This window comes from Caretta caretta, chromosome 6 (assembly GCF_965140235.1).
Source record: "Caretta caretta isolate rCarCar2 chromosome 6, rCarCar1.hap1, whole genome shotgun sequence".
Taxonomy (NCBI): domain Eukaryota; kingdom Metazoa; phylum Chordata; order Testudines; family Cheloniidae; genus Caretta; species Caretta caretta.
In genome coordinates this window covers 49,453,564-49,467,879 of record NC_134211.1, presented here as the reverse complement: position 1 = coordinate 49,467,879, position 14,316 = coordinate 49,453,564, and the positions used below count along the sequence as shown (strand labels likewise).

At 45.3% G+C, this 14,316-nt stretch overlaps 1 protein-coding gene across 4 annotated transcripts in view; it reads right to left on the bottom strand.

Moving 5' to 3' along the window:
- The window catches only part of CAPRIN1 (cell cycle associated protein 1), an 86,575-nt gene extending 83,115 nt beyond the window's left edge, over window positions 1-3,460 (bottom strand). For 3 of the 4 annotated variants that reach the window (XM_048852219.2, XM_048852221.2, XM_048852224.2), the window contains exons 1-2: window positions 3,298-3,460; window positions 2,766-2,971 (exon numbers count right to left, since the gene is read on the bottom strand). In XM_048852219.2, the coding sequence (XP_048708176.1) occupies window positions 2,766-2,969 (204 nt within the window). In that variant the 5' untranslated portion in view covers window positions 2,970-2,971; window positions 3,298-3,460. Of the gene's footprint in view, window positions 1-2,765; window positions 2,972-3,104; window positions 3,252-3,297 lie in introns of those variants that run through there. The other variant, XM_048852220.2, reaches the window with a different exon arrangement.
- Between the last annotated feature and the right edge of the window lie 10,856 nt (window positions 3,461-14,316).

Here is a 14,316-nt window from a genome sequence, read left to right as displayed (position 1 = left end):
AAGACACCTTAATTTAGCAGTTACTACTGCTCTCCGTATATTATAACGGGTATGGGGAACTAACAGAGACTAAGGAATTCACAAGCTAAAATGTCCCAAATTGCATGCATTTGTATCAGAATTCTGAGGTCTTCTACTTATAACTTTCTAGTTTAAGATACTCTCCATAGAACTTTACCAGAAAGTCCATTAAAAAGGTGGTTCTCAACCAGGGATACATGTACCGCTGGGGGTATGCAGTGGTCTTCCAGGGGAGTACATCAGCTCATCTAGATATTTGCCCAGTTTTACAACAGGCTACCTAAGCACTAGCAAAGTCAGTACAAACTAAAATTTCATAAAATGACTTTTTAAACTGCTCTGCACACTATACACTGAAATGTAAGTACAATATTTATATTCCAGTTGATTTTATAATTATATGGTAAAAATGAGAAAGTAAACAATTTTTCAGTTATACTGTATGTGATACTTTTGTATATTTATGTCTGATTTTGTATGCAAGTAGATTTTAAGCGAGGTGAAACTTGGGGATATGCGAGACAAATCAGACTTCTGAAAGGGTTACAGTAGTCTAGAAAGGTTGAGAGCAACTGCATTAAAAGACGAACACTAAAGGCATTTGTTAAAATGTAAGTTATGAAGTTTCTTTAAAACTTCAGAAACTGCTGCATACAGACAACAGGTAAAAGTGACCCAAGGCAGAAAGGCTGTACTTGTGCAGTTTTTGCTTGTTTTAGGGCAGAAGGTCTGAAGAGCTCTTCTCCCTACCTCCCTGCCCCCCTCCTAATTTTTAACTGAAAATTCAAGTTGTGTCCATCTTGGAAAACTAGCAGATTTATGATATTGTTTCACTTCCTTGTTTTGTCTGAAGTTTTTTATTCAGACCATTTACAATTTACTTAATTCACTTAAAACACTTGGGGAAAGTTTTAAGGATTGATTGAAAAACTCCAAACCTTCAGTTAAAGACTAAGACTTTGTCTACACATAAGCTTGCACTGATTTAACTGTTTAATATCACACCTTTGCTTGTACAAATGTAAAGTCTGTCTACAGGCAAAGTATGAGAGAACTCCCCAGCCACATTTTAAAGTCATACAGAAAGCCTTCCCTCTCTCTTTAAAATGAGAGCACTTAACATGCCTGCTATTTTTTAAAAGGAAAAAAAGCAGTGCACTCATGCATACAGGTGTAAAGTAAGCACAATTTCTGGCCCCTTTGCACGTCACCTTTACTGCCTTAATATAGTTAATTCATCCCAAACTAGACTACTCATATTTCAAGTTTTGTTTTTAATTAAAAGTGAAACAAAATTTCATAACTGAATTTATGGTTTTTTTAACATTAAAAACAAAAGCAGAATTAAGAGATTAACCTTGCTGCAGTTCAGAATTTTTTGGTAGTATCCCAAGTTTTAACTTTCTCAAGTATATCACCAATATTTCTCAAGTATATCACCAAAACTCCAGAGCTTTTAATGGGGGGCAATAACCATTCAAACTTGTCTTTGCTATTGTGTCCTATTACATTTACCCATTAAGCTCTGTAGAACCGGGCCACTTGTGTGGCAAGATCCATCTGACACACAGCACCATATACACAACTGGTACCATAGAAATAATAAGTAATCACAACACCATCACTCTGAGGGGCAACCCAGACCCTCTGAGATTAACTGATATTCCCACAAGACAGGTTTCAGAGGAACAGCCGTGTTAGTCTGTATTCGCAAAAAGAAAAGGAGTACTTGTGGCACCTTAGAGACTAAATTGGTTAGTCTCTAAGGTGCCACAAGTACTCCTTTTCTTATTCCCACAAGAGACACCCCAAGAGTCAGGGCGAGGGCTGTTGTATAATATCCTGGAAGCCTTCGAGTCTTGGCTGTGTGACCCATACAGAGGAAGCCTCCAGGGGCTGGGAATCTCTGGCAGGGTGGCCGGCTGGCCCCGGCTTTGTGCTGCCAGTGCCTGCTCACACAATGCAGCTGCCTCGGAGAGGCTGAGACTGCCTCTCGCCGCCGCCATGTTAGCTTCAGCCTCCATGTGCACAGTCCGTGAGCCCCACAGACTGCAGATCCTATCGTCCCGCACCCACCCAGCTCTCTATCCCGGGGGAGACGCCGCTACTCCATGGGGCGGTTACAAGCCCAATTCATCCCCCCGCAAAGGCTGAGCTCGCGAAGACCCCGGCCCACAGGAACAAAGGGGTGGGGGTGGGGACTGCGTTGTCTCACCGACTGAGAGGACGGGAAAGGGGGCAGTGGCGGCTCCTCCTGCCTGTGTCCGAACCCAAACAGCCCCGTGAGTGGGACGCGCATCACCCCACACTGGGCTTTGCGAACAAAGGGCTGCGCGCTTCGGCCAGGCGGAGCAGGAAAGGAATGCCCCGGGCGAGGCGGGCGCTCTTCTGGAACCTTCGGGCGGTAGCCTCCGCCGGGCCCGCACCGGGAACGCCCCGAGCAGGCCCGCGGCAACCCCCGTGGACCAGGCCGACCAGGTGCAGGAGCACCGAGACCCGGAACCTCGCTCCCCGCACAGCGGGGCACGGGCCGGCCAATCCCCGCCGTGGATGATGGGGAAAGGTGATTCCACAGTCCCGGCGTGAGACAGGACGACAGGCCGCCGGGGAAAGGAAACCCCTGGGCGGGGAAGGGAACCTGGAGACCCAGAGGGAAAGAGGAGTCCGGGGAGGGCTGGTGCAGCGAAGCCAGAACGCGGGAGGGGGTGGCCGGGCCCAGACCGGAGTGCGGGGAGATACGGTACCTTCTTCTTCTCCAGGTTGCGCAGCTTCTTGTCGATCACTCCCAGGATCTGCTTCATGGCCTCTGTCTGCACCGAGCTGGTGCTGCCGCCCGCAGCCACTACCGCCTGGGGGGGAGCCGCTGCCGGGGCGGCCTCGCTACCCGCCGGCACTGGCCCCACTTTGCCGCTGCTACTCGCCATAGTGCTGTTGGTGGCCGAGGGCATCTCTACAGGCGAGAAATGGAGCGCGTTAAGGGGGATGGCTGGACGGGCCGCCGGAGGGGACACGCGGGAGGGCGCGCGCGCACCCACCAACCTTCCTCACCCACCCCACCCCCAGGACGAGCGTCGGAGCCGCACCTGCAGGCGCGCGCCCAACGATCTCGCAACCAAATCGATTCGGCTCTGTCCGCCTACGACGAGGGCGCTCTGGAATCACGTGACCAGCAGCCTCCTGGCGCCGCTCGTCCCCTATCCCGGTTCAACGGTCACTCACGGAAACCCTCCCGACCCCGTGTCAGGAACCCTTCGTCACCACCACCACCCCCCTCACCGTGTGCGTGAGTGAGTGAGTGTCCCAAGGGGAGGGGCTCAGTGCGCTGCGTTCTCGCTTTTGGGAATGGCCGCCTCAGCCCACTCCGGCCCCGCCGCCTGCGCCGCTCCTGCTACCTCTGCACCGAGCTACTAAAGGAAGAGACTGGGGCGCGCGCGCGCCTCAGACAGGCAGGGCCGGGTTGCGAGCGAGCGATGGGTCCTCGGCGGCGGGGTGTGTCCTCGTAGAACGCCTGAGCCACTGACCGCTCTGCCTCCCATAACGGGACGGGCTCAGGATTGCGGCGCGCCCCCATCGTGCATCCAACAATCCCCCTTCCAAATGCCAAGGCCTTTCCCGGACGAGTCGTTCAGGCGCGCGCTAGCCACTAAAACCCGGCACACAATGGAAAGAGCAAAGGGGCTCTTGGCAGGACCCCGCGGGAACGGGCCGGGCTTGTCGGGCAACGGGGAATCCCCTCTAGCGGCAGCCCAGCCCAGGCGCGTCCCAATCCGGCCCGGGCAGCGGCCGCGTGGGCAGCTCCAGCCCCTTCTCCCGTGGGGACGGTTGCGTGGACCCCCCGGAGGCGGGGGAAGGGATCAGGGGCTCGGCAGTGGGGGCCGCTCGGCTCCGCTGGCCGGCGGGCGCGCCCGGTGGGCCGGGCAGTGGCTGCCGAGCCTGGGAGCGTTCTGGGGATGACCCGTGGCGTCACGCGCGCTGAGCATTGTCACCCGCGGTACCCGAGCGAGGCCGCCGGCAGCGCGCCTGTGGCCCGCTGTGGTTCCACGCAAAGAAGCCCCATTGCCCGGACGGTACAGGACAGGGGCCCTTTGAGGACCGTCCCTGTGGGGTGGTTTGTGTCTGGTGCAGAGTCACCGTGAACTTCTGACCCGCAGACGTGTGGCTTGAAAGCTTAGTTTTTGCCTAATCAGCTAACGCTCAGTAGCTGCTCCTTACTGGGTACGGCTCATGGGATGTTAGGTACCACGTAAGGAGCATCCCTGAAACAACAGGATGGGTGATCAACATCTCCAATGCGAGCCACCTGCTACATCCACTTTTGGGGGTTGAGATATAATACATGCATTGTAGGCACGGGCAAACAATTGCCTTTCTTTCCTTACCTGCCAGGTGTGGTGTTAAAGGTTCCAGTGTCTTTCTTGCAGATATTGATGCCTGTCTAATACATGCATATTAAACTTTATATACATTTCTGACCTAAGACAGTATAATGAATCCAACCCCTTTCAGCTGTTGCTGGACTTTGATTTCAGTCCAGGAAACTGAAAGCCTATTACTTTATTTCTTTATCATTTGCGGGAATTAACAGTGAGACAATACCTGGCTTGTGTTGTACAAAGGCAAATTTGCATTCAAAAGGAATGCTGTACCTATTTTAAGGAGATGCAAGTGTGACATCTGGAGACAACCGAAATGCCCCTGAATGTGGCAAACCAAGCTGGAAAGGCTTTGGCAATTATTCAGCTGCCCTTTTTTATAATATAAGGGAACGTTTTCCTTGGTATTTTAGGGGAGAAATGCCCCTTACATTTCTTGTGAATTTGATAATTAGCTAACTTGTGTTCCTATACTTCTGTTGCTCATTTTACCTACTTTTAGCTCCATGCTAAGCAAACCTGCTTTCTGGCTTTTCTATAATCTCTGACAAATAATTTGCAATAGTTAATGTCCTTGCATATATGAAGTATCATTTATTCAAAGTGCTGTACAGGTTGATGGTGCAAACTATATTTAGGAAGCAATTTATATAAGTGTAGCCACCTCCAAGATGAAACATAACTGTAGAACAGCAACATTACACAATAGTTTGATCTGGAAGTGAAGAATACCCTTTCTAGCTGACGTTACAAAGGAACATTTCCCATAGGGTAGCATTTGGGTGGTTGTTCATCTACACTGGAGGGTCTTTGTTGTGAATCTCTGCTGCTCATATACATGAGATTATTAAACTAGTGAGGAGACTGGGGGCCAATTTCAATTGTTGGATAGAAATAGAAATGTAGGACGGGAAGGGATCTTCATAGGTCATCTAGTCCAGTCCTCTGCACTGATGCAGGATTAAGTATTATCTAGGCCATCCCTGAGAGGTGTTTGTCCAACCTGTTCTTAAAAACCTCCAATGATGGAGATTCCACAGTCTCCCTAGATAATTTGTTCTAGTGCTTAACTATACTGACAGGAAGTTGTTCCTAATGTCTAAGCTAAATCTCCCTTGCTGCAATTTAAGACCATTACTTCTTGTCCAGTCCTTAGTGGTTAAGGAGAACAATTTAGCATCCTCTTCTTTAAAACAACCTTTTACATACTTGAAGATTGTTATCATGTTGTGGGGAGGGGACCCTCAGTTTTATGTTTTCCAGTCTAAACAAGCCCAAATTTTCAATCTTTCCACAAAGGTCATGTTTTCTAGACCTTCAATAATTTTTGTTGCTCTCCTCTGGATTTTCTCCAGTTTGTCTACATCTTTCCTAAAATATGGCGTCCAGAACTGAACACAATACTCCAGTTGAGGCCTTATTAGAGTAGAATGGAAGAATTACTTCTCGTGTCGTGCTTATACCACTCCTACTAATACATCCAAGAATGATGTTTGCTTTTTTTTGCAACAGTATTACATTGTTGACCCGTATTTCATTTGTGGTTATAGTGTGGTCATTCACTATAACCACCAGATCCTTTCCTGCAGAACTCCTTTCTACGAACTCATTTCCCATTTTGTATTTGTGCAATTGACTATTCCTTGCTAAGTTGTAGTATTTTGTATTTGTCCTTATTGAATTTCATCCTGTTTAAATAAGACCATTTCTCCAGTTTATCAAGATTATTTTTAATTCTAATCCTGCCCTCCAAAGCGCTTGCAACCACTCCCAGCTTGGTATAATCAGCAAACTTCATATGTTCTATGCCATTATCCAAGTCATTTCTGAAGATACTGAACAGAACCAGACCCAGGACACATCCCTGAAGGATCCCACTTTATATACTCTTCCAGTTCGAATGTGAATCACTGCACTATATAACTACTCTGAGTACGATTTTCCATCTGGTTGTATTCCCACCTTATAGTAGGTTCACCTAGGTTGTATTTCTCTAGTTTGTTTATGAGACGGTCATATATCAAAAGCTTTACTAAAGCTCAGATATAGGATATCTATTGCTTCCCCCCATCCACAAGGTTTGTTACCCTGTCAAAGAAGGCTATTAGTTGGTTTCACAGGTTCTGTTCTTGACAAATCCCTACTGACTAAAAGAAAAGGAGTACTTGTGGCACCTTAGAGACTAACCAATTTATTTGAGCATAAGCTTTCGTGAGCTACAGCTCACTTCATCCCTATTGACTGTTACTTATTACCTTATTTTCTTCTAGGTTCTTACACATTCATTGTTAGATTATTTGCTCTGTTATCTTTCTGGAGCAAAATAAATTAAGTTGACTGGTCTATAATTCCCAGGGTTATCCTTATTCCCCTTTGCTAGATAGATACTGTATTTGTCCTTTTCTAGTCCTCTGATATCTCTCCCATCCTCCACAAGTTCTGAAAGATAATCATTAATGGCTCAGAGATCTCTTTAGATAGTTCCTTAATTAGTTTAGGACAGAGGTGGGCAAACTATGGCCTGTGGACCACATCCGGCCCGCAGGACCGTTTTGCCCGGCCCCTGAGCTCCTGGCTTAGGAGGCTAGCCCCCGACCTCTCCCCTGCTGTTCCCCCTCCCCTGCAGCCTCAGCTTACTGCGCCACCGGGGCAATGCTCTGGGCGGCAGGGCAGCACAGCTGCAGAGCCCGGCCTGACCTGGTGCTCTGTGCTGCGCAGTGCGGCTGCCAGTCCTGGTGCAGCTGCGCTGCCAGCCACCGCTGCTCCAGGCAGCGTGGTAAGGGGGCAGGGAGCGGGGGGGAGGGTTGGATAGAGGGCAGGGGAGTTCGGGGCGGTGGTCAGGGGCTGAGGGTGTGGATAGGGGTCGGGGCGGTCAGAGGGCGGGGAACAGGAGGGTTGAATGGGGGCAGGAGTCCTGGGGGGGCAGTCAGGAAGGAGAGGAGGGGTTGGATGGGGTGGCGGGGAGCAGTAAGGGACAGGGGGTCCAGGGGCAGTCAAGGAGAAGGTGTGGTTGGATGGGGCAGGGGTCCCAGGAATGAAGGAGAGGGGAATTGGATGGGGTAGCGGGGGGCGGTCAGGAGACAAGAGCGGGGGGTGGATGGGGCAGAGGTCCCTGGAGGCCGTCAGGGAACAGGGGGGTTTAGATGGGGCAGGAGTCCTGGGCGGGGGGTGAGAAGCAGTGGGGGGGTTGGATAGAGGGCGGGCCATGCCTGGCTCCTTGGGGAGGCACAGCCTCCCCTAACCAGCCCTCCATACCATTTCAGAAACCCGATGTGGCCCTCAGGCCAAAAAGTTTGCCCACCCCTTTCTAGGATATATTTTGTTAGGCCCTGCTGACTTGAAGACTAACTTGTCTAAGTAATTCTTAAGTTGTTCTTTTCCTAGCTACCTCCAGAGATGATCTGATGGTCACACAGTCTTCCAATCATTGCTAACTTTTTTGTTGAAATCTGAAACAAAACTGAAACACTTCAGCCATCCCTGTGTTTTCTGTTATTGTCTTTCCCTCCTAATTTAGTAACGGACCTATCCTGTCCTCTCTTGCTTCTCATGTATTTGTAAAATGCTTTCTTGTTACCTTTTATATTCCTAGCTAGTGTAACCTTGTTTTGTGCCTTGGCCTTTCTAATTTTGTCCCTAACAGCTTGTGGTTTTTTTTTTTTTTTTAATACTCATCCTTTGAAATTTGACCTATTTTCCATTTCTTGTATGACTCTTTATTTTGAGTTCAGGTAATTGAAGATCGCCTGGTTAAGCCAAGGTGGCCTTTTACCATACTTCTTACCTTTCCTACACATTGGTATTATTTGCTCTTGTGCCCTTAATAATGTCTCTTTAAAAAATTGCCAACTCTCCTGAACTCTTGTTTCCCGTAGTTTTGCTTCCCATGGGATCTTACCTATCAATTCTCTGAGTTTGCTCAAGTTTGACTTCTTGAAGTCCATTGTCTTTATTCTCCTGCTTCCTCTCCTGGGTTCCTTAGAATCATTAACTCTGTCATTTCATGATGACTTTCACCCAAACTGTCTTCCACCTTCAGGTTTTCAACTAGTTCCTCTCTGTTTGTCAGAATCAAATCCAGAATAGCCACTCCCCTAGTCACTTTCTCCATCTTCTATAACAAAAAGTCGTCTCCAGTAAATTCCAAGAACTTTTTGGATAATCTGTTCCCTGCTGTATTATTTTCTCAACAGATGTCTGAGTAGTTGAAGTCACCCATCACCACCAAGTCCTGTGTTTTGGATGATTTTGTTAGTTGTTTAAAAAAAGTCTCATCCACCTCTTCTTCTTGGTTAGGTGATCTATAGCAGACCCCTACCATGACTTCACCCTTGTTTTTTTACCCCTTTTATATTTTTACCCAAAGACTTTCAACAGGTCTGCCTCCCAGTTCTTTCTCAACCTCAGTGCAAGTGTATACACCTTTGATATACAAAGCAACATCTCCTTCCTTTTTTCCTTGCCTTTCCTTCCTGAACAAGCGCTACCCTTCTATACCAATATTCCAGTCGTGAATTATCCCACCAAGTTATCTGTGGTGCCAATTATGTTGTATTTGTGATTATTCACTAGTATTTCTAGTTCTTCCTGTTTATTCCCCATACTTCTTACATTAGAATACAGACATCTACAAGGATTATTAGATTTCCCCTCTTTATTATGTCATGTTTGTCCTTTGTCCATGCTGCGATTTCCCATTACCCTTTGGTCAGACCCTCATGTTTTGGACTTACCTGTGGGGTTTTGCCCCCATTGAACCTAGTTTAAAGCCCACCTCACTAGGTAAGCCAGTCTGTATCCAAAGATATTCTTCCCCTTCCTAGACAGGTAGACCCCATCTCTGCTCAGCAGTCCTCAGAACAGGATCCCATGGTAAAGTAAGCCCTCCTGGTGACACCATCCACACAGCCACGTATTTACCTCCAGGATGTGTGTGTCTCTGCCTGGATCCTTACCCTTGACTAGAAAGATCAATGAGAATACCACTGTTAGGGGGCTTATTCCTTCACCCACTTACTTCCCTGGTCCTTCTCACATGAACAGAGAGCAACAATACCCGAAGTCCAAAGGTGCAAACAATTCAATGTTTATTGGGGTGAACTTCCAGCAAGCATGATTCCAGTTTCCTTCCTTAGTATCCTCCTTCCCAGCTCTGACACCACAGAGCCTTACACCTGTGTCCCTGTTCCCATTCCTACCCTTAGCCAAACATGATTCCAACTTCCTTACTCCCATTCCCTGTTCCCATTTCCCCCTTTAGCAAAACATGATTCCAATTTTCTTACCCCCATTCCCTGTTCCCATCTCCCACACGCACCCACCCCCTTCCTCATTGACTACAGATTATATAGTAAAACTTGAGTTCTACTTAGCTATACCTTAACCAATCATTTTCCTGAAATTTAACTAACCAATCCTAACATTGTAACATGATTATGTAACCAATTATATCCCACCACCTTAATTAGTTTACACCCAGCAAAATTAATTATACAGCAGACAGGAACAATCACAGAACCAGACAGAGATTATACAGACAAACAATAGTAAAGTGGGAACTATAATGACAAAACAATAAAGAAGTGAGGATTTCACATCCCAGCTATTGATAAGTGAGTTCTTGCCAGACAGGATGCTATCAAACTAAGTTTTCTTTTACATTTTCTAGGCACTTCCCTTTCTCTGGAGGTGATAGGAATACAATCCTGTCCTGATAGTGCCTGACAGCCCAATAGCACCTTATTTCAATGTGACTAGTTCGGAATGTGGGGATGTGACTGTTCGCTTCCCAGCTTATGGCTGCCTCTGCTGCTTAGCCAAAGGCCTTAGCCTAAGAACCTTAGCCTCAGATTGTCACAGTAAGAGAAGGCCCTTACACCAGCAGACAGTGATTTTGATTCTTTCTTTTATACCTCTAGAACTAGCCAAGTGATAAGAATACACCTAAATTCTTAAAGTACAGGCCTTTGCAGACAGGCCTGAATATCTTTATCCTAACAACCACCTACACCCCCAATTCCTTCACCCTGACTCCGGGAGCCCTGTAGTCACTTCTGATATGTTCAGGGTCATACCTTGCAGTATCAGTAGTCCCACATGGATGAGATACTCCAGATACTCCAAATCTGGAGTAATTATACTGAAGTCAATGGGGTTACTCTGGATTTACGTGATGTAACTGAAAGTAGAATTTAGTCCATGGGCTGATGAATAAAATGGGACTTCACAAGTGTTACTGACGGCCTCATTAGAAGAGAATGGGCTGGCACAGGGGTACAGTGTGATCTGCAGAATCTCTGTTGCTGGTAGTGATATGCGAGAAGCAAAGAACTAATCTTGATTCTCAGTTCGTAGTTTGTTTGCATGACTGACAATTTAAAAAAATGTATTTTAACTTGTCAATTGAGCACACTTGGTCTGGGGAGTATAATGAACACAGAGCCCATGATGTCTTTATAACAGAGCCCTTGTTTGGGTTTCAGAGTAGCAGCCGTGTTATTCTGTATTCGTAAAAAGAAAAGGAGTACTTGTGGCACCTTAGAGACTAACCAATTTATTTGAGCATGAGCTTTCGTGAGCTACAGCTCACTTCATCGGATGCATACCATGGAAACTGCAGAAGACATTATATACACACAGAGACCATGAAACAATACCTCCTCCCACCCCACTGTCCTGCTGGTAATAGCTTATCTAAAGTGATCATCAAGTTGGGCCATTTCCAGCACAAATCCAGGTTTTCTCACCCTCGCCCCCCCCTCCCCCCCACACACAAACTCACTCTCCTGCTGGTAATAGCCCATCCAAAGTGACCTTCACAATGTGTATGATAATCAAGGTGGGCCATTTCCTGCATAAATCCAGGTTCTCTCACTCCCTCACCCCCCTCCAAAAACCACACACACAAACTCACTCTCCTGCTGGTAATAGCTTATCCAACGTGACCACTCTCCCTACGTAGGTTAATTGTATCCAATTTGCAAATTAATTCCAATTCAGCAGTCTCTCGTTGGAGTCTGTTTTCGAAGTTTTTTTGTTGAAGGATACTCACTTTGAGATCAGAAATCGAGTGACCAGAGAGATTGAACTGTTCTCCGACTGGTTTATGAATGTTATAATTCTTGACATCTGATTTGTGTCCATTTATTCTTTTACGTAGAGACTGTCCAGTTTGCCCAATGTACATGGCAGAGGGGCATTTGGGTTGAACCACACCTTCAGCAATATGAACACAGCACAATATCTGCTAAAAAAGAAGAAGATCCAGTGAAATCTGCAGATGCTAGCTTTCACTCAGATTCACATTTTTAAAGCAGACCAAGTTTCAACAGCTGTATTTCTTAATGCTGATCAGACACTTCTGTAAAATTATGAATCATTTTGTTCTTCTTTTAGTTTCCTATTCCCAAGCAAATTTGCCCCAGGGAGAAAAATTCCTGTTCTATTTAAACCTACAGGCTGACTAAGTTTTCATAATAAAATTAAATTCAAACAAAATAAACCTTTCTCTTGAATAAGAATTAAAAAGCTCAAAGGAGTTCTTGTCTGAATAAACTGAAATTACAGGTTTTGTGACATAAGTGTTAAACATTAATGTGTCAGCAGCAAAATCAATAAAATATTCATAAAGCTTTCTGTTGAAAAAGATCTGTGCATAACACACTGGTTGAGGAATCAGGTATTCGAGGTGTAAGACAGGTTTTCATATTCTACAGCAGAGGGTACGTTGTTGCAAAATTAACATAATATACAATCAATATAGCTCCTATTATATTGATTAAATACTGTCTAACTAATGGATTTTACCACATAATTGTTAAAGGGAAATCATCAACAAGTGTATGTTCCTATGGGGTCTCACGGGACTGGTTTTTGGCCCCACAGTATTTAATATTGTTATTAGTGATCTAGAAGAAAATACAAAATCATTGCCTATAATGACTTGTAGAATGATAAATAATTATGAGGACAAGGCACTTATACAGAGTAATCTGGATCACTTTAAAAGTTGAGTGTAAATAAACAACATGCACTTTAGCACCAAATATGAAGTCCTACATCTAGGAACAAAATACGTAGGGCATAGTTACAGGATGGGAGTGTGTATCCTAGAAAACTGTTTAAAAGATCTTAGGGATAGTGATGGGCAAACAAATTAACATGAACTCCCAATGTAATGTTATGACCAAAAGTGTTAATGTGATCCTTGAATATATGAACAGTATCAAGTAGGAACAGGCAGGCTATATTATCTCTATAAGGCAGTGGTGAGACTACTATTGGAATACTGTGGCCAGTTCAGGTTTCCACACTTCAGAAAGGATATTCAAAAATTGGGGAAAGCTCAGGGAAGAGCTACAAGAATGATTTGAGGACTGGAAAACATGCCCTACAGTCTCCTTAAGGAGCTCCAATCTAATTAGTTTATAAATGAGAGGATGAAGAGGTGACTTCATCATGACTTATAAGTACCTGCAAAGGGCTCTTTAATCTAGCAAAGCCATAACAAGAGCCAATGGCTGGAAGTTGTAGCTTGACAAATTCAAACCAGAAATAAGGCTCAAAATGTTAACAGTAAGGGCAATTAACCAACTTACCAGTATTGTCTTATTGTTTCCTTGTGCTTCTGTCATCTGTTTACTGTTGTCACCTGTCCCCTCTCATTTTATATTTACATTGTAAGCTCTTCAGGGGAGGGACTATCTTTCTGTTACTCATTTGTACTACACCTAAACAAGTGGGGCCCTGATCCATCACTGATGCCCCTAGGCGCTATCATAATGCTAAATAATTAATAAGCATCATCACTTGAAAACTTTGAATCATAACTGAATGGCTTTCTAAAATACATACTCTAGTTTAACTACGTTATGGAACTTGATACAGGAATTAGTGGATGAAATTCTACGGTCTGTGTTACACAGGTGGTCAGATTAAATGATCACACTTGTCACTTCTGGCCTTAAAATCTATAAATTTAGGTTCAAATGTTGATTTTCAGAGTCTTATAACTTAGCTAAATCTGAGTGAATTTTCACAAAGGCAGGAAAAGGCACCTGTCTGCCCCCAGCAGTATTTCCTTGCCAAATTTCAAATTCCTGCTCTAGGGTACAAAGGTGCTAGAGCTCTTCAAAATATGGGTGACATTGCCAAATCTACTTCTTTCTCCGTAACCTCATTTCCTGAAACGGCTGAACCATTTTCAGTGAAACTTTCCAAAAATTCAGTATGAGGCAAAGAGGAAAGCATGGAAAAATTCAGCCCAAAGGGGTGAAGTTTAGCAAAGGGGCAATTATAAGCCAGGGCTTATAATGGAAAGCACAAGGCAACTGTACTATAGGTGTCACTATCCACTCTGCTTACAATACATATAAAATATTTACATTCTCTACATTCAAATAAACTATCTTACTTTTATGGGCTGGTATGTCTCCATTACACTCAGGCAGTAGCCATTCTTTGTCTTATGTTTCCAGACAGAAATGAGGATAGTGTGACACATCACACCGTGCATGATGCCCTGATTCTTAGCTGTGTTCTGGCTGCTTTTTGTTTTTGCACAGGTGCTAAGCAGCCATAAACCCTCCAGATCAGACTCCTAGATGACTTCCACCACATAGGGGGATTTTCAGGTGGCGTGACTTCTCCATGCAGGATAATGGCAAGACTGAAAGGAGTGCATGGCTTAGACTTCTGGCACATATGTGATCCCTACCTACTGTAATGGCCTCTTGAAGTTATTAACAATTGGTTAAGGTCAAAGCCCAGTGCAGAGCACCCAAGGAAGGAGGGAGTCAAAATGGCTCCTTTATGCGTCCCACCCCCTCAGATGTCCAAGGATCTGGCCCCGTATGTTTATAAGTACCTCCAACTATCTGCTTAATGAGAAGTTAAATCTTTCTTGAAAGGCATTATATCACAT